At 46.8% G+C, this 18,725-nt stretch overlaps 2 protein-coding genes across 2 annotated transcripts; both read right to left on the bottom strand.

Annotated features, from left to right (window-relative positions):
* Positions 1 to 14,294: 14,294 nt before the first annotated feature.
* Positions 14,295 to 15,982, bottom strand: LOC142663037 (uncharacterized). The gene is made up of 2 exons (XM_075841334.1): positions 15,926 to 15,982; positions 14,295 to 15,423 (listed from the first exon to the last, which is right to left on the bottom strand). The coding sequence occupies exons 1-2, from the start codon at positions 15,980 to 15,982 to the stop codon at positions 14,713 to 14,715; spliced, it is 768 nt and encodes a 255-aa protein (XP_075697449.1). The 3' UTR covers positions 14,295 to 14,712.
* LOC142663363 (uncharacterized) lies at positions 15,422 to 16,862 on the bottom strand. Its single transcript, XM_075841969.1, has 3 exons — positions 16,744 to 16,862; positions 16,362 to 16,662; positions 15,422 to 16,267 (listed from the first exon to the last, which is right to left on the bottom strand). The coding sequence occupies exons 1-3, from the start codon at positions 16,855 to 16,857 to the stop codon at positions 16,071 to 16,073; spliced, it is 612 nt and encodes a 203-aa protein (XP_075698084.1). The 5' UTR covers positions 16,858 to 16,862; the 3' UTR covers positions 15,422 to 16,070.
* Between the last annotated feature and the right edge of the window lie 1,863 nt (positions 16,863 to 18,725).

Below are 18,725 nucleotides of genomic sequence, written 5' to 3'. Positions count from 1 at the left end.
GCACCCACAACTAATAGCTGCGGTGCCCCCAAAACTGTAATAGCTGTGGTGCCCCCATAACTGTAATAGCTGTGGTGCACCCACAACTAATAGCTGCGGTGCCCCCATAACCGAAATAGCTGTGGTGCCCCCATAACCGAAATAAAAGTGACAGTGTCCCCATAATAGTGACACACAGTGCCTACTTGAAAGTGACAACAACAGTTCTCCCATAACAGTAACAACTACCTGCCAAAGTGTCCCCATAACAGTGATAGTCATAGTGTCCCAGTAACATTCCCAATGCCCCCATTACAGTCACATTCAAAGTGTATGCATAATAATAACAACAGCCACATCACCGTCGTGACAGTAATAGCCATGATACAGCCACAGAGCCCCCATAACAATGACAGTAATAGCCATGGTACAGCCACAGAGCCCCCATAACAATGACAGTAATAGCCATGGTACAGCCACAGAGCCCCCATAACAATGACAGTAATAGCCATGGTACAGCCACAGAGCCCCCATAACAATGACAGTAATAGCCATGGTACAGCCACAGAGCCCCCATAACAATGACAGTAATAGCCATGGTACAGCCACAGAGCCCCCATAACAATGACAGTAATAGCCATGGTACAGCCACAGAGCCCCCATAACAATGACAGTAATAGCCATGGTACAGCCACAGAGCCCCCATAACAATGACAGTAATAGCCATGGTACAGCCACAGAGCCCCCATAACAATGACAGTAATAGCCATGATACAGCCACAGAGCCCCCATAACAATGACAGTAATAGCCATGGTACAGCCACAGAGCCCCCATAACAATGACAGTAATAGCCATGGTACAGCCACAGAGCCCCCATAACAATGACAGTAATAGCCATGGTACAGCCACAGAGCCCCCATAACAATGACAGTAATAGCCATGGTACAGCCACAGAGCCCCCATAACAATGACAGTAATAGCCATGGTACGGCCACAGAGCCCCCATAACAATGACAGTAATAGCCATGGTACGGCCACAGAGCCCCCATAACAATGACAGTAATAGCCATGGTACAGCCACAGAGCCCCCATAACAATGACAGTAATAGCCATGGTACAGCCACAGAGCCCCCATAACAATGACAGTAATAGCCATGGTACAGCCACAGAGCCCCCATAACAATGACAGTAATAGCCATGGTACGGCCACAGAGCCCCCATAACAATGACAGTAATAGCCATGGTACAGCCACAGAGCCCCCATAACAATGACAGTAATAGCCATGGTACAGCCACAGAGCCCCCATAACAATGACAGTAATAGCCATGGTACAGCCACAGAGCCCCCATAACAATGACAGTAATAGCCATGGTACAGCCACAGAGCCCCCATAACAATGACAGTAATAGCCACGGTACAGCCACAGAGCCCCCATAACAATGACAGTAATAGCCACGGTACAGCCACAGAGCCCCCATAACAATGACAGTAATAGCCACGGTACAGCCACAGAGCCCCCATAACAATGACAGTAATAGCCATGGTACAGCCACAGAGCCCCCATAACAATGACAGTAATAGCCATGGTACGGCCACAGAGCCCCCATAACAATGACAGTAACGGTGTCCTCACATAAGTAATGTACAGAGTGCTCCCATATCAGACACAGTGCCCCATAATAGTAATAGCTCAGTGACATCCACAGTTCCCCCATAACAATGACAGTAATAGCCATGGTACAGCCACAGAGCCCCCATAACAATGACAGCAATAGCCATGGTACAGCCACAGAGCCCCCATAACAATGACAGTAATAGCCATGGTACAGCCACAGAGCCCCCATAACAATGACAGTAATAGCCATGGTACAGCCACAGAGCCCCCATAACAATGACAGTAATAGCCATGGTACGGCCACAGAGCCCCCATAACAATGACAGTAATAGCCATGGTACGGCCACAGAGCCCCCATAACAATGACAGTAATAGCCATGGTACAGCCACAGAGCCCCCATAACAATGACAGTAATAGCCATGGTACAGCCACAGAGCCCCCATAACAATGACAGTAATAGCCATGGTACGGCCACAGAGCCCCCATAACAATGACAGTAATAGCCATGGTACAGCCACAGAGCCCCCATAACAATGACAGTAATAGCCATGGTACAGCCACAGAGCCCCCATAACAATGACAGTAATAGCCATGGTACGGCCACAGAGCCCCCATAACAATGACAGTAATAGCCATGGTACAGCCACAGAGCCCCCATAACAATGACAGTAATAGCCATGGTACAGCCACAGAGCCCCCATAACAATGACAGTAATAGCCATGGTACAGCCACAGAGCCCCCATAACAATGACAGTAATAGCCATGGTACAGCCACAGAGCCCCCATAACAATGACAGTAATAGCCACGGTACAGCCACAGAGCCCCCATAACAATGACAGTAATAGCCACGGTACAGCCACAGAGCCCCCATAACAATGACAGTAATAGCCATGGTACAGCCACAGAGCCCCCATAACAATGACAGTAATAGCCATGGTACAGCCACAGAGCCCCCATAACAATGACAGTAATAGCCATGGTACGGCCACAGAGCCCCCATAACAATGACAGTAACGGTGTCCTCACATAAGTAATGTACAGAGTGCTCCCATATCAGACACAGTGCCCCATAATAGTAATAGCTCAGTGACATCCACAGTTCCCCCATAACAGTGACAGCCATATTTTCCCTACAATTGTGACAGCCACAGTGCCCTCGTAACCGGGACAACCACAGTGTTTCCTCTAGAAGGAAGTATCGGGCCTAAAATCCAGGACACTTGGGAGCCACGCGCTTGTTAGAGAATTGGGGTCAGTTCACACGTAGCGTCAATACTGCGGAGAGACCGCGGCGAATTACATTAGCAGCAAAGTGGATGAGAGAACAAATGCACCGAAAACCCTTCATAGACTGACCGGCGGTGCGTTTTTAAGCCGTAGTTTGCCAATTTATGCTGCGGAATCGCTGCTTTTCTGGTGCAGGTTTTCCCCATTGAATTTAAAGGGAAGATGAGCCATGCGTTGCTGCGGAAACCATGCGATTCCACCGCAAATATCGCAAATGAGAAAAAAGGTTTTTGAGTTAAAATGAAGAAAACAGTTTATACTTACCCTCCGGCGTTGTCATGGCGACACGTCTCCGTCTTCTGAGCGTAGCCCGGCCTCCTGGGATAACGTTTCAACCCATGTGGCTGCAGCAGCCAATCAAAGGATGCAGCGGTCACATGGACTACAGCGTCATCCCAGGAGGCCGGGCTACGCTCAGAAGGGGGAGATGTGTCGCCATGACAACGCCGGAGGGTAAGTATAAACTGTTTGTTTTTTTTTTTAGATTTTCTACAGCGGACATTTTTGCCTGATAACCCTGCACCACAATTTGGTGTGTTTTTTTCGGGTGGTGGGATTCCCTGCGGCTTCCAGAACTAATACTTTGTGTACTTTCCTGTGTGTTCGCAGGACAAATCCCATTCTCTGGCGACCTGGTTCCGCTCCCTGCACTTTATACACTCAGCAGCTGGGGGCCCCAATCTGGTCCCGGGGCTGAAGTTGATCACAGACCGCTCCTGCGGGGCCGAGTGCACGCAGCGGAGGGGTATGCATCGTGGCTGTGACTACTGAGAAGATGAGCTGGAGGGAGTGGGGGGCCTGCTGTGACTATTGGGAGGGTGGAGGGAGTGGGGGGCCTGCTGTGACTATTGGGAGGGTGGAGGGAGTGGGGGGCCTGCTGTGACTATTGGGAGGGTGGAGGGAGTGGGGGCCTGCTGTGACTATTGGGAGGGTGGAGGGAGTGGGGGCCTGCTGTGACTATTGGGAGGGTGGAGGGAGTGGGGGGCCTGCTGTGACTATTGGGACGGTGGAGGGAGTGGGGGGGCCTGCTGTGACTATTGGGAGGGTGGGGGGCCTGCTGTGACTATTGGGAGGGTGGAGGGAGTGGGGGGCCTGCTGTGACTATTGGGAGGGTGGAGGGAGTGGGGGGCCTGCTGTGACTATTGGGAGGGTGGAGGGAGTGGGGGCCTGCTGTCATTATTGGGAGGGTGGAGGGAGTGGGGGCCTGCTGTGACTATTGGGAGGGTGGAGGGAGTGGGGGGCCTGCTGTGACTATTGGGAGGGTGGAGGGAGTGGGGGGCCTGCTGTGACTATTGGGAGGGTGGAGGTAGTGGGGGGCCTGCTGTGACTATTGGGAGGGTGGGGGGCCTGCTGTGACTATTGGGAGGGTGGAGGGAGTGGGGGGCCTGCTGTGACTATTGGGAGGGTGGAGGGAGTGGGGGGGGCCTGCTGTGACTATTGGGAGGGTGGAGGGAGTGGGGGGCCTGCTGTGACTATTGGGAGGGTGGAGGGAGTGGGGGGCCTGCTGTGACTATTGGGAGGGTGGAGGGGTGCTTCTGTAACTACTGGGGAAACGGCAGACAGCCAAGATGGACACAAGCTTTAGGGTATCTTCACTGCATCATGGCATATTGGCATGGAATTAAATGCAGATTTTGTGGCACTCATGGCAAAACTGCACAAAAAATACTGCCCGGTGTGAATGTGCGCTTACTACTAGAGGGGGGAGCAGATAGAAAATTGTTGGTTCAGGCTTGAAATGATTTTTTTCTCTTTCTGTAGATGGTTGCCCGATTGTGTTTATATTAGGTCCATTAATTGTGTCATCATGATGGGTAAAGGAATCCGTCATAAGAATGAGAGAATACTAAACCCCACTCTGGAGATCATCTACCTGCTAACGGGAGAGGTGAGGGATTCTGGGAGTTATGTCACATGACGTCTCTCTAATCTATATTAATATACTACGAGTATGAGGGATTGAAAGAATGTGTATCGGGACATGTATCAGTGTCTCCCCATACACAGGACTACGCTGTCCTGAAGAAAACATGTGATGAGGGTATGAACTCCGGCGGCCGTTCCCGTGTGTCAGGAGGAGGGAGCAGGACCCACAGCCCCATCACAGGACCTCTACCTCACTCACTGATACATGAGCAGAAGATCCTAGACCTCACCAACAAGATCATTCATCTGCTGACCGGAGAGGTGAGGACCACCCGGAATGCTGGGACATTATATAGTAACGCTATGAAGGTGTCGGGATGATGACTGTCTCATTGTGTGTCAGGTTCCTATAAGGTGTCAGGTTGTCACCGTCTATTTCTCCATGGAAGAGTGGGAGTATATAGAAGGACACAAGGATCTGTACAAGGACGTCATGGCGGAGGACCACCAGACCCCATCACCGGGTAAGAGGGATCTGTGCAGGGACGTCATGATGGAGGACCACCAGACCCCATCACCGGGTAAGAGGGATCTGTACAAGGACGTCATGATGGAGGAGCACCGGAACCACACATCACCGGGTAAGAGGGATCTGTACAAGCACGTCATGATGGAGGACCACCGGAACCACACATCACCGGGTAAGAGGAGACTTCCATTATAGGGGTTATGCGGGGTCAAAAAATGATTATCCCTGCAGTATGTGAGTACATTCGCTAATATACATTCCGGTCCCCTTCTTTGATGACGATTCTTTGTCACGTGACCGAGCCCGTTGTACTCTATGTAATCGCTGTTCTATTTCTCCTGCTTGTACATAGAGTAAAGCGGGGCTGGTCACATGACGAAGAGTCATATCGTCATCAAAGAAGACTGTGCAACTAGACTTCCGGTCCCCTTCTTTGATGACGATTCTTTGTCACGTGACCGAGCCCGTTGTACTCTATGTAATCGCTGTTCTATTTCTCCTGCTTGTACATGGAGTAAAGCGGGGCCGGTCACATGACGAAGAGTCATATCGTCATCAAAGAAGACTGTGCAACTAGACTTCCGGTCCCCCGGCAGCGCTATAAAAATCTATTAAATCTCATAATCCGCGCCACCGGGGACCGGAATGTATATTAGCGAGTGTACTCACATACTGCACAGACTACACCGCTAATAAATATTGGTCCCCGCATAACCCCTTAAGAAGAGAACAGTTTTGAGGGTCACCTATCTGTCACCCCACCATCTTTTCATCAAATATACACTATGTATTCAGTCATTGTCTACGTGTTTCCTATAGATGGATCCAGTAGGAAATGGCCAGCAGGGAGATGTGCCAGTCCAGTGAACCCCAAGGATAGACCAGAGAAAAATCACAATGTCCGACAGAGTCATCAGGTATATAGGAAATATCTTAGAAACGACATTGTGACCTGTGGAACCTCTACACATATTGAACGTTATTATGTTTGATTTGTACGTTTAGATTTTTTTTCTTTCTTGATTTATTTCTTTTTTTAGGCTGAAGAACTGGTTATTATTAAAGTTGAAGAGGTGGAAGGGCTAGAGGAAGAAGGAGAGACATTTATCTGGCATGATTGGCAGAATACAGAGGAGGACATTCTCACAGATACCAGTCTAGGTGATTACTAACCACTAAATACAGAAAAGAGGAACATATTGCCCATGTCTAATCCCTGCGTCAGTCTCGTATTCTGCCATCTTCTCTGCCAATGTAAACTAGTGAGGAAAATGCATTTGCCGAAGGAGGTGCCTTCAGTGACATGCACACGCTGCGTATTACGTGCGGAGTTGCCGTGCAGGTTTTCCTGCAGCAAATCCGCAGCGTAATACAGTACCTGCGAAGGCAAATCAGGTTTCAACTAATCTCATCTACACAAAGCAGAATTTTTCCTGCACATAAGTTGCCCTGCGGTGCGTATTTTATACTCTACAGCATGTCAATTTATCTTGCGTTTCTGCCTCACAATTGTATCTGACAAAATTGGAAAAAAAACGCAGCAAAATGTAAAAATCGACCTAAAAACGCATAAAAGAACGGTGCGGATTTGACCTGCCTGTCTTTACCTACCGTTTTGATTCAGATTTTCTGCATCAAATTACGCAATAGCCTAGGCAATTGCTTCCGGCAAAACTACGGGTCCGATGCACAACAGAGAAAATCGGAAACCATGGGCACCGGATCCGTCACCATTGAAATCAATGGCGATGGAAACGGAAACCTCTGGTTTCCGTCAGTTTGTGTCTGTTCCTGGTCCCGTTCTGACGGAAACCTCAAACGGAACGTCAGAATGGGACCCCAACACAGATGTGAACGAGGCCTTAGCCTTGATCCTTTCAATAATAGTGATTTATAAATATTTGCTTGTTATTGTAAGATGTTTCTGTAGTAAACTTTAATATTTAAAGATTTTATTTTTCTCGTGCAGATGGATCCATGATCAAGAATACACTGGAGAAATGTCTCATGTTGTCTTCTGATTGTAACATAGACAATGACAAGCCCGCACACAATTCTCCAGGACATTACCCCATTTCTCACAATATAACAGACTCCCATAATGGTAGAATAGCCCATGGAAGTGGTAACAAGTATCAGTGCTCTGAATGCGGGAAATGTTTTACCCAAAACGGGTCTCTTAACGTCCATAAAAGAATCCACACAGGGGAGAAACCCTTCTCTTGTTCAGAAAGCGGAAAATTGTTTATGCGTAAATCTGACCTGGTTAGACATTACCGAGTTCACACTGGAGAAAAGCCCTTTGTATGTTCAGTGTGTGGGAAGTGTTTCAGTCAAAAGTCAAAGCTGGTAAGTCATCAACGTACCCACACTGGTGAAATCCTCTTCCCATGTCCCGAGTGTGGAAGATGTTTTACAAATCGAGCTATACTTGCAACACATCTGAAATTTCACTCAGGAGAGAACCCATTTCAGTGCTCCGATTGTGGGACGTGTTTTCAGTACAAATCGTATCTTGTTAAACATCAAATAATTCACACCAAGACAAAACCCTTTTCTTGTTCGGAGTGTGGAAAATATTTAACCAACAAGGGCGCCCTCATCTATCACTTGAGGACTCACACAGGGGAGAAACCTTTCTCCTGTTCTGAATGTGGGCGATGTTTTACAAGTAAAGGATACCTTGTCACTCATAAGCGGACCCACACAGGGGAGAAGCCATTTTCATGTGCAAAATGTGGGAAACTTTTTGCCCGTAAGGCAGACATGGCGATACATCAAATGATGCACTCAATCGAGGAGCCGTTTTCATGCTCCAACTGATGAGGAATATTACAGAAATGTCAATCAGAAAATTACTCCTAAGGCATCAATTCTATTTTTGGAACCTATAATGCATAAAAAAAACTAAATAAAACTCATCTTAATTTATTACACACATGTGGATGTGAATCCATTTTTATCTTGCAACTAATAGTGTTTTTCTTCTCCAAATTTAAAGAGGACCCGTCACTTGGTCATATAAGTTGAGCCAGTCTACTGACCTGATTAGCGCTGTCTCCGATTCCAGCGCTGTTTTTCTTATTTTCCTGGACCCCCACATTCCAGAGATATGGCCACTGTTGTGTTGGCTCCCTATATGCTGTAGTTAGCCAACAAGGAGTGAACTACCCTCAAGCTGCCTCGCGCTGGTTGGTCAGTATCACAGGCAGGGAAGCTAGCCCCACCCCCTTGGCTAACTACAGCAAATTAGCATATAGGGAGCCAACACAACAGTGGGTCATATCTCTATATCAGGAAAAAAAGAAAAACAGCGCTGGAATCAGGGAGATAGCGCTATTCAGGTCAGTAGACCAGTTCACATTATATGACCTAGTGACAGGTCCTCTTTAAAGCATCAGCGTGTTAGTATTACAGACCATTTTTGAAAAAAATCTTTTCTATCTTTATGGTCACCGATAGGGTCCTGATCCACCATCATAATTTAGTCATTCAGAAACACCAAACTCGGTAAGTTGCAAAGTGAATACTTCCTTCACCTAGATAGGAGCTTTGTTTTTCTCCAGTTTGTGAAGAAGCTGCGTGACAATGCCCAAAGGAGTGCAAAAATGGCTGCCCATAGTAGTTTTTAGTCCTTTGGAAAAACTTCTTTGCATTGGTCAATAGAGGTCTGCACACATTCGGTAAGATTTATGAAAAGTAGTACAAAAGAAAAGTACAGTAGTCGCCCAGAGCCACCAATCAGATTTTAGGTTTCCAAAGATCCTCTGGAATAGGAGAGATGGAATCTGATTGGTTACTGAAGGAAACGACTCCACTTTTCCTCTGCACTACTTTTCATAAACCTCCCCAATTGAATTTGAAGCTTCCAACTTTGATCAATTTTAATGTCCATTTTTTTTCCAAAGGATATTCCGTGGCGAGATTTATTAAGACTGGCGTTTTATACGCCAGCCTTAATAAAGAGTTTACAGGATGTGACACACTTATTAGGAGGTGAACGTCTCTTAATGAATGTTTAGCCTGATTGGAGAGGGGGAAGGTCCGGGGTCCGGTATGGGCCTCTACCTTGTTACGCCCCACAGAGTGAACTCTACGCAAGCCAGGAACTCAATGAAGAGCAGCTCAAGATTTACGAGCGTCTCAGACGGCTCACAAAATGCGAGGAGGAGCATTTACGTGTGAAACGAGGCAGCTGTTTTCTCTTGAAAACAGTCTGTCTTTTCACACGTAAATGACAGCTAGCGTGTGAACATACCCTAACGGACGTGCACGTGTAAACATACCCTTAGGGTATGTTCACACGCAGTGTTTTCAGGCGTATTTCGGGGCGTTTACGCCTCGAAAAACGCCTGAAAAAATGGAAGCTGAAGGCCTACAAACATCTGCCCATTGAAATCAATGGGAAAAACAGCATGTAGTTTTCGCCTGTTTAAAAAAACGAAGCATAAAAAGACGCTCCATAAGGGTATGTTCACACGGCCTATTTACGGACGTAATTCGGGCGTTTTTGCCCCGAATTACGCCTGAAAATAGCGCTGACAAACATCTGCCCATTGAAAGCAATGGGCAGACGTTTGTCTGTTCACACGAGGCGTATATTTACGCGCCGCTGTCAAATGACGGCGCGTAAATAGACGCCCGCGTAGAAGAAGTGACCTGTCACTTCTTTGGCCGTAATTAGAGCCGTTATTCATTGACTCCAATGAATAGCAGCGCTAATTACGGCCGTAATTGACGCGGCGTTCAAGCGCCTGCACATGCCGGTACGGCTGAAATTACGGGGATGTTTTCAGGCTGAAACATCCCCGTAATTTCAGCCGTTACGGACCCCCGCCGTGTGAACATACCCTTAAAAGAAGTAGCATGAAACTTCTTGGCGCTGATTTTCCATTGAACACTATGAAAAACGCCTCAAAAAACGCCTGAAAAGAAGTCTCAAAAGAAGCTCCAAATGTCATTTTCAGCTTCAAAAACACCTGAAAATCTGAGGCTGTTTTCTCTGAAATCCGCTCCGTATTTTCAGACGTTTTTTGTTAAGCGTGTGAACATCCCCTTACACATAATAGGCTTAGATACAGAGGACAGTATCACACATGATAGGCTTAGATACAGTCCATGGCCCAAGCAGACAGTATAGCACATGGTAGTAGGCTGTGTTCACACAGTGTTTTTTGCAGGAGGAAAATTCCTCCTGAATTAAATGCTCCAGACGTTTTTTGCACAGTGGTTTGACAAAAACTCGTCAAGGTGTTTTTTTTACCCTTTCTGACTGATTGAAAGATGGGTCATGTCGCTTCTTTTTACCGCGACGCGTTTTTTTTACTTGCGGTAAAAAAACGTTTACAACTCCCATTGGCATTTTCTAGAGTTTTTTGACGAGTTTTATGGAGCGGTTTCCGCGCCAAAAAACTCTGTGTGAACAGGGCCTTAGATACAGGGCCCCAGCAGGTATCTGTGAGTTTGCCACTAGCATTTGGTGACATCCACTCAAGCCATTTTGCCTGGCACAGGTCTTTACAGATGTATCTCCATATGACGGCCTCCTGGATTCCAACCGGCCACCTGGTATATTGATGACTGTACACAGGAAGGTGTCATCACCCTCTGAACTACGGACATCTGCAGAAAGCGGCTACAACCAGTGAACTGCTCACATCTGTGACCAACAACCCCTTCTACGCAGACTCCACCAGGAGTTCCCTTATCCATTAGATGTTACTCCCACTGGCTGGTTCCAGAATACAACAGCGACTGTAGCGGCAGCATCGTTCCGCTGAGCTCCTCCGAGTTGCCTTCTTTCTTCCACATCTGGTGAGCACAGGTCCCTTGTGGCCCTCACATCCCCTTCTTTCTAACTAACCACCTCAGGAGAGTTTTACTGCGTCTCTTTTTTAGAATCGGTCACGCAACGGCCTCCCAAAACCAGGGTGTAGTTTAACCTACAGGTATTTCCAAGCCAGGCCTATAGAGACTACTAGTAGGTGCGCTCCTTTAGTGGTGCTTACACCGAACGTTTTGCACTAACATTATACAGTGCGTTGGAAAACTATTTGCCCCTTACTTGAATTCTAATTTTTTGATCATTTGTCCCATGTAAATGTTTCACATCATCCAACCTATTTTAATTCCATTCCATTTAATGAGAATAATTCAAAACCTATTTTGCCCATGTGATCAAGTATTTGCCCCCCTAAAGCGAACTGGTTGCACCAACCTTGGTGGTAACAACTGCAATCAAACGTTTGCGATAACTTGCGATGAGACTTTTACATCTCTGTGGAGGAATTTTGGCGCGCTTGTCATTGCAGAATTGTTTTTATTTGGTTACATTGGAGGGTTTTCGAGCATGAAGTGCCAATTTAAGGATTTGCCACAGCATCTCAATGGGATTCAAGTCAGGACTTTGACTCGGCCACCTCAAATCCTTAATTTTGTTTCTGTTGACCCATTCAGAGGTGGACTGTCTTGTGGACTTCAGATCTTTGTCCTGCCCCTTGGTGCTGCAGCTAATCTGTGCTCCTGGGGGAGAGGCTCTAAGCAAAACTATTCTCCTTCCTACTTTGGCAGCTGACAACAGTGCCTTATTTTCACAGCAGAAGGAGTCTCCAAAGCTATACCGACATGGAACTGCAGAGGCTCCGCTCCTTTCCTGACAAGCAGGAATGAAAGCTATTTCTATTGGCTGATCTGCAGGTATCAGAAGATTACAATGCAGAGACAAGGTTGTGGGGAGAGTGACTGTGCATGTATGTCCACCAGCATTGAGCTCAGTAGGTGGACGTGCACATTGCTATACACTTTGAACACCCGGAGGCGCCATACATATGTAAGGTAAATTTCATAACTCTCCACTGGATCATTTTTTTTTTAACAGTAAATGGAAAACATAATTTTTTTAATGATCTTTACAATGTATATGATATTTAATAATGGGACCACTACGTTAAGGGTCTAAAAGTAGTCATGGCGACGTGTCCCTCTATTGTCCAGCAGCCCGGACTCCTGGGATGACGTTTCATCTCATGTGACTGCTGCAGCCTTTGATTGGCGTCATGAAACGTCATCCGAGGAGGCCGGCCTGGATGGAGAAGTATATAAAAACGGGTAAGTTTAAGCTTTTCTTTTGTTTCAGCTATTCCGTCGCAAAAAAACGCAACATTTGAGATTTGTCGCAAGTTTTACCTCCGCATTGAATTAAATGGGGAAAACCCGCAAGAAAAAAACAGCAATTTCACAGCATAATGCTGCGGATTCATATAAATCCGATTGTTCAAATCTCATTCCCTCTACTGCTACTGCATTAGGCCTCATGCACATGGACTTCTATTGGCCACGGGAACCTTCCCGTTTACTTACAGGAAGGTGACCGAGCCGTTGAATAATATAGAACATGTCCTATTTCGGGCTGTAATAACAGCACGGGCAGCCCATAGAAGTCTATGGGGCTCCCTTAATTACGGGTGGCTACGTGTGTGCAATCACGGGAGCGTTGCTAGGCGACATCAGGGGATAGTCACTGTCCAGGGTGCTGAAAGAGTTAACTGATCGGCAGTAACTCTTTCAGCACCCGGGACAGTACATTACAGGAGTTAATAGTATTAAAAGTTAACTTACCCAGAACCCCCTGCTGCTTGCTCCAGTCCGGCCTCCCGGGATGACGTTTCATCCCATGTGACTGCTGCAGCCAATCACAGGCCAATCACAGGCTGCAGCGGTCACATGGACTGCCGCGTCATCCAGGGAGGACGAACTGGATGTATTTACGGGCACGGGTCCGTAAATACTGGTGGAATATGAGTCAAATACGTGTAACAAAGGACCCGTATTTACGCCAGTATTTACGGGAGGAAAAAAAATATGTTCGTGTGCATGAGGCCTTAGGCTGCAGATTTTACGCAATGAAATACGTTGCAAAAAATCTGAAGTATTTATTCTACTAAATGTCTATACTCAATAGACCGAGATGTGATCCTTAAAAAGTTGTGGTGTAAAGGGGGCATTCGCGTAATAAAGTAAAAAAATAATGTTATTCTCAGACTGTAAAAGAGATCAAAAGCTGAGAGGGTCTTTTTGGAGGTAAAAAGATAACAAAAACGTTGAGTTTTCACTTATATACCCGACAAAGCTAAGAATTATCCATAGAGGTCAGACAGTCGTCTTAGGAGATCCAGTCCTTAGTTACAGCTTGTGACTAATATTTTTGAAACATACATCAAATAATATCTGGTTTCTGCCGGACAGCCGCCTCCTGTAATGTCCGTGGCTGCGGGCTGTCAGTGCCAACCTCCCCCTGACAGCCGCAGCCACGAGTCGGCAAGCGCTGGCCCCAGCCTCCTCCTCAGGAGACGCCAGCTCTTGCATCCACTCACCTCTGCCGTCCCGTAGGGTGCGCGCGCATGCTCGTGCCCACTCTTAAAGGGGCAGCGCGCGCACCGAACCTCAAGGACGAACTTTGACCCGTGAGTACCCTGGACTATAAGAGGGGTCCAGCCCCCTAGTTCTATGCCTGAGCGTTGTTGTGTTCCCTAGTTTGTTTATGTGATGGCCTCCTAGTGTGTTTCCTGTTCCAGTCCCTGTCCCTATACCCGTTTCCAGTTCGTGTTCCTAGCAATCCATACCTTCCTGGTGTAGCACTGAGCTGTGCCAAAGTCGTGCCGTGCTGCATCCACGCCTGACCTGCTTCACCTCGCCTGACGTTCGCCTGCTACCCAAGTCCCAGCCGAGCCTGCCCTGCTGCTGTCTGAGATGCCACAAGTACCTATAGAACTATAGACCCTCACCTGCTCCCTGTTGGCCAGCTGCCTTACCGCCAAGGCGGTACGGCCCAGTAGGTCCACAGACCCTTCGTGACACCTCCATTGTAATGAATGGAAATCCTAAGAGAAGGGGCTTTGCCTTCTAAACTCTCATGGGCGGTTGTGTGGGTGCATCTACTTAGTGACGGAGTGCCCTCCACTTTGCACTAATCAAAGTAGGCACAAGTAGATATCGTAGGTATTAATACCCAGACTGACAAGGGAAGAGTTTGTGTATTTCGTATGTCTATTTTTAGTGAACAGAAAAAGAATATTTCTCGCCCCAAAAAATCTGAACACGTGATTACAAGTTTTCTATAACCCCTTAACACAGAATGACGTCCATACAGCTACGTCGACGGAAAAATAAAAATGTTATGGCTCTTGGAATGCAACGATGGAAGAACCAAAAACAATGCTTGGTCCTTAAAGGGGTTGTCCGGGCACGGGGCGGTTTTTAATACGGAGGACCTATGGTCCACAGGATAGGTCCTCAGGATAGGCATGGACATCCGGTGCTCGGAATCAGCCGGAGCAGCTGATCGGTGCCGGGTCTTTATTTATAAAATCTGTTTCCATCTAAGGACGGTGATTTGTCAATTTCCCGTTTAGAGAACATAATCATTCTTTACATCAATGTTCTCCCACAATTGAACATGTCATTTTTGTCTCACTTTTGTGGGATTTTTGATGTATATTAAGACTTGTTTTCTGTGCAAAACATTTTCCACAATCTGAGCAGAAAAACGGCTTCTCTCCAGTGTGCGGCGTCCTTTGATGGATGGTCAGATATGTCTTCAATGAAAAACATTTCCCACATTTGGTGCAAGAGAATGGCTTCTCACCTGTGTGGGTTTTCCCATGGCTGACGAGACTTAGTTTATGAGCAAAGAGCTTCCCGCAATCAGCACATGGATATGGTTTCTCCCCTGTGTGAACCCTCTGGTGTCTTCTAAGTTTTGATCCACTTCGAAAGCATTTTCCGCATTGTCCACATTGGAACGGCTTATCCTCGGTGTGAGTTTTCTTATGTTTATTCAGATAGGATTTTAGTGGAAAACATTTCCCACACTCAGAACATGAACACATATTATTGTCCTTACAATCTGTACTAGGTGAATTGACGCTCAATCTAATAGAAGAACATTCCTGGTGGTCAGAAGAATCGGATGATAAACCTGCACTAACAACCCTTGGAGAAGTGACGTTTTCTCCTGGAGAACCTTGAGTGATGTTGCCGTTGTCCAGTATACAGACTGGAGATAAAAAGAGACATCCTTCCAAAATATTTTTGCTGTCCTCTCCATCTGTGGGAGCAAATGTGAAGATGTTAAATGTAAAGATCTCTTATCAAAGTGTCAGAGTAGAAAGTTATGACAATGATGATAGATGTCACAGCATTTCCAAGGATGGCAGGAGTCCAAAAGATGATGTTGGCTCCTCGTAGCCCCTACCGGACACTTCTCACATACCAAGGCTACCTGCTCATGATTGTTTGTATTTGCGTCCTGCAAACAATGGATCCATTGTCCGTTTTTTTGCGGTACGACAGTGTGTCCTCCGCATGCGTCCCGTTTGTTCCATAGGTTTGACTTGAATGGGCGAGACCGAGCCACAAATACTGACAGGAACAGGACCTGCTCTGAGTTTTGTGGCCCGGTCCCACTCAAGGATCTGTGAAGAACATGGCAGTGTGCACGGAGCCATAGAAATGAAGGGGTCAGTCTGCCGTCCGTTACAATACGGATAGCACACTGACGAGAAGAACGGTCGTCTGCATGTAGCCAAGGAGAGTTCATAAAAAGGGATTGTTTTAGTCACTGAACAGTTTGTGGTTGTCGCTCACCTGGGTAGATATTGTTAGAAGTTTCTTCCTTATTGCACTTTTGATCCTCCCACACATACGCCTTGTATCCTCCGTCTACATTCTCAACTTTAATATGAATATTTCCCTAAACACTCACATAAAATATTACAAATGATTTCCTCAGTTAATGAGCTGAAATGTAACAAATTATTAGGTAATATTGGCAAAGCATGAAGTGCACATTCACCTTTATGGGATTTGACGAGACTTTGGTTCCACCTACGTGATGACCCTCTGGGACGTTGTGATATTCCTGTGGACAATCCCTGGAAAACACAGAACTGGGACATCTCTCTGATGGATTTCTCTTACTGGATATACCTGTAGGAGACACATACAGTGGAAGACATTGTTTATATGTAGTTATCAGGTGATGGGTGCATCTTGTGGACTGTCAAAAATGCTCTCCTCTTACCCGGTGATGGGGTTTGGTGGTCCTCCATCATGACGTCCCTGCACAGATCCCTCTTACCCGGTGATGTGAGGGGCTGGTGGTCCTCCATCATGACGTCCCTGTACAGATCCCTCTTACCCGGTGGTGCACGGTTCCGGTGGTCCTCCATCATGACGTCCTTGTACAGATCTCTCTTACCCGGTGATGTGAGGGGCTGGTGGTCCTCCATCATGGCGTCCCTGTACAGATCCTTGTGTTCTTCTATATACTCCCACTCCTCCATGGAGAAATAGACGGTGACATCCTGACACCTTATAGGAACCTGACACACAATGAGACAGTCATCATCCCGACACCTTCATAGCGTTACTATATAATGTCCCAGCATTCCGGTAGTCCTCACCTCTCCAGTCAGCAGATGAATGATCTTGTTGGTGAGTTCTAGGATCTTCTGCTCATTGTTTCTCTTAGGTATCAGTGAAGGCTCCGTGATGGTACTGGTCCATCCTCCAGACATGTAGGGACATCTTTAACCAAACAAAGAAAGGATCATGGAGTCTTTAAGTCAAAATGTATAAATATATAATCTTTTTATTGCACAACAAAATTATACAGGTAGTAAATATAAGTTTCTAAAAATGAATCACAAATAAAAGCATGGCCGCCAAACAAGAGTCAATTATTCACCAAAAGAAGTCATATTGTTATGAACTTATTGGATTACACCTCAAGACGAAAATGCATATAGCATGGTGTGAATATGGTAAGATATACTGGCTACGAAATGAGGTGTTCTACTGTTTAGGAATGGATAGGAAGGATGTTAGTACCATACATTGGAATTAAAGTTGTAACAAGACCAATGAGGAATATTGTATCCGAAATAGAGCTCATACATTAGTAAATACTAAGTGTGATTAATATATATAGAGCAACAAGAACAGCGAGCGATGAATAACAGAGTACTAACCCATGTGGCTGAGACTCAGAGAATGGCGACCGGCCCCAACGCGTTTCGGCTTCCGCCTATCTATCAGAAGTTTAGTCCAGATGGGCCTGAGCTGTCTATACGTGTCTGCAGGAACATGATCAAAAGATGGTCTCTTGGTTATGGCCATGTCAACTTCCAGCAGACGGTGAGTAATGGTCATTACATTGTGATATGTACCCGGTAATGTAATAAGTGGTGAAATATGACACCCGGACCCCACACCGATCAGCTGTTCGGGCTGCCTCCGGGCGCCGGATGTTATGCTGGGCATGCAGTGCTTCATACACTGTATAGCGGCCGTGCTGCAGAACTGCAGCTCCAGTCCCATTCACAGCCGCTATACTGTGAGCCATCTGCTTCCGGAACGGACCCCCATCAATGATATACCGATGACCTATCCTATAGAAAGGTCATCAGTATGAAAAACCGCCCCCTGCCCGGACAACCCCTTTAATTCTGGAGCACTGAACTCTCTTTAGCCGTGGGAACCTTCCAGTATTACACTTGAAGATCTCTGACCAAAAATGGAGCCAACTCAACGTTCTGTAAACAAGTCAACTTTATGGTCCAGTCAGGTAATGTCCTTGTCAGAGGTTATAATGTTGTCGGTCATTATAATGCCTGAACTGAAGTGTCCACATCTCACCTGACCCAGCTCCTCTCCAGACACTGATACCTTCAACATGCTCAGAACTGACGCTGTGCCGAGAAAATCCTGACAATCCACCAAAAACTTTCACCAAATATTTTTTATCAATGCCAGATTAGGGGCCGTTCACATATGACCGTTGCTCCTGTCAGTTTCCCTCCGGCGTGTTGCAGAACAGCCGGAGTGAAACTGATGCTAGAACGGATCCCATAGCTTTCTATGGGATCTGTCCTGGCACAGGGAACATCAGTTGTGGCTCCGTACAGTGATAGACCAGTGCAGGAACCAGGATCCAAAAACGTTACCTGCAGTGTTTTTTGGTCTGGCTCCCAGGATGTCCGGCGCCGTATCCTATCTATTTTAACAGTGGCCTGATGAACACCAGGTGCTGCCGCATCCACCTACCAGCAGCACCTGGCGGAAAGGCGGCCGGGGGTATGTCCCGCTGTCAACTGTATCTGCATCCTCAGGACGCAGATAGAGTTGAACCCAATTCTGAAGAACCATCAGCTCCCTGCTTCAGAATTAGTTCAGAGCGGAGAAGCAGAGGGAGCTCCTCCGCTTGCTGAGGACTCTCTGGCCACAGCGCTACCTACGGGGAAGCCCTTGACGTCACTGTCCATATATGGACAGTGACGTCAGTGGCTACTGATTGTCCGGAATCCCCATTGCCGATGATCTTGGCTCCAAGAGGAAACCCCTGAGGTTAATGTCCACATTTGGACATTGGCCAGGGATTCCGCTC

The sequence above is a fragment of the Rhinoderma darwinii genome, chromosome 11 (assembly GCF_050947455.1).
Source record: "Rhinoderma darwinii isolate aRhiDar2 chromosome 11, aRhiDar2.hap1, whole genome shotgun sequence".
NCBI classification, from domain to species: domain Eukaryota; kingdom Metazoa; phylum Chordata; class Amphibia; order Anura; family Rhinodermatidae; genus Rhinoderma; species Rhinoderma darwinii.
This window is presented reverse-complemented; position numbering and strand designations above follow the sequence as displayed.

Bases quoted from the DNA above. Each gene is read 5' to 3' on its own strand.
- LOC142663363 (XM_075841969.1), bottom strand. From the start codon at position 16,857: ATGTCTGGAGGATGGACCAGTACCATCACGGAGCCTTCACTGATACCT. The intron at 16,663-16,743 runs GTGAGGACTACC...ATTGTGTGTCAG, and splicing joins TTCATCTGCTGACTGGAGAG to GTTCCTATAAGGTGTCAGGA. The intron at 16,268-16,361 runs GTAAGAGGAGAG...TGTCTCCTACAG, and splicing joins CCACCAAACCCCATCACCGG to GTATATCCAGTAAGAGAAAT.
- LOC142663037 (XM_075841334.1), bottom strand. From the start codon at position 15,982: ATGTGTGGGAGGATCAAAAGTGCAATAAGGAAGAAACTTCTAACAATA. The intron at 15,424-15,925 runs GTGAGCGACAAC...CTTTGATAAGAG, and splicing joins TTCTAACAATATCTACCCAG to ATCTTTACATTTAACATCTT.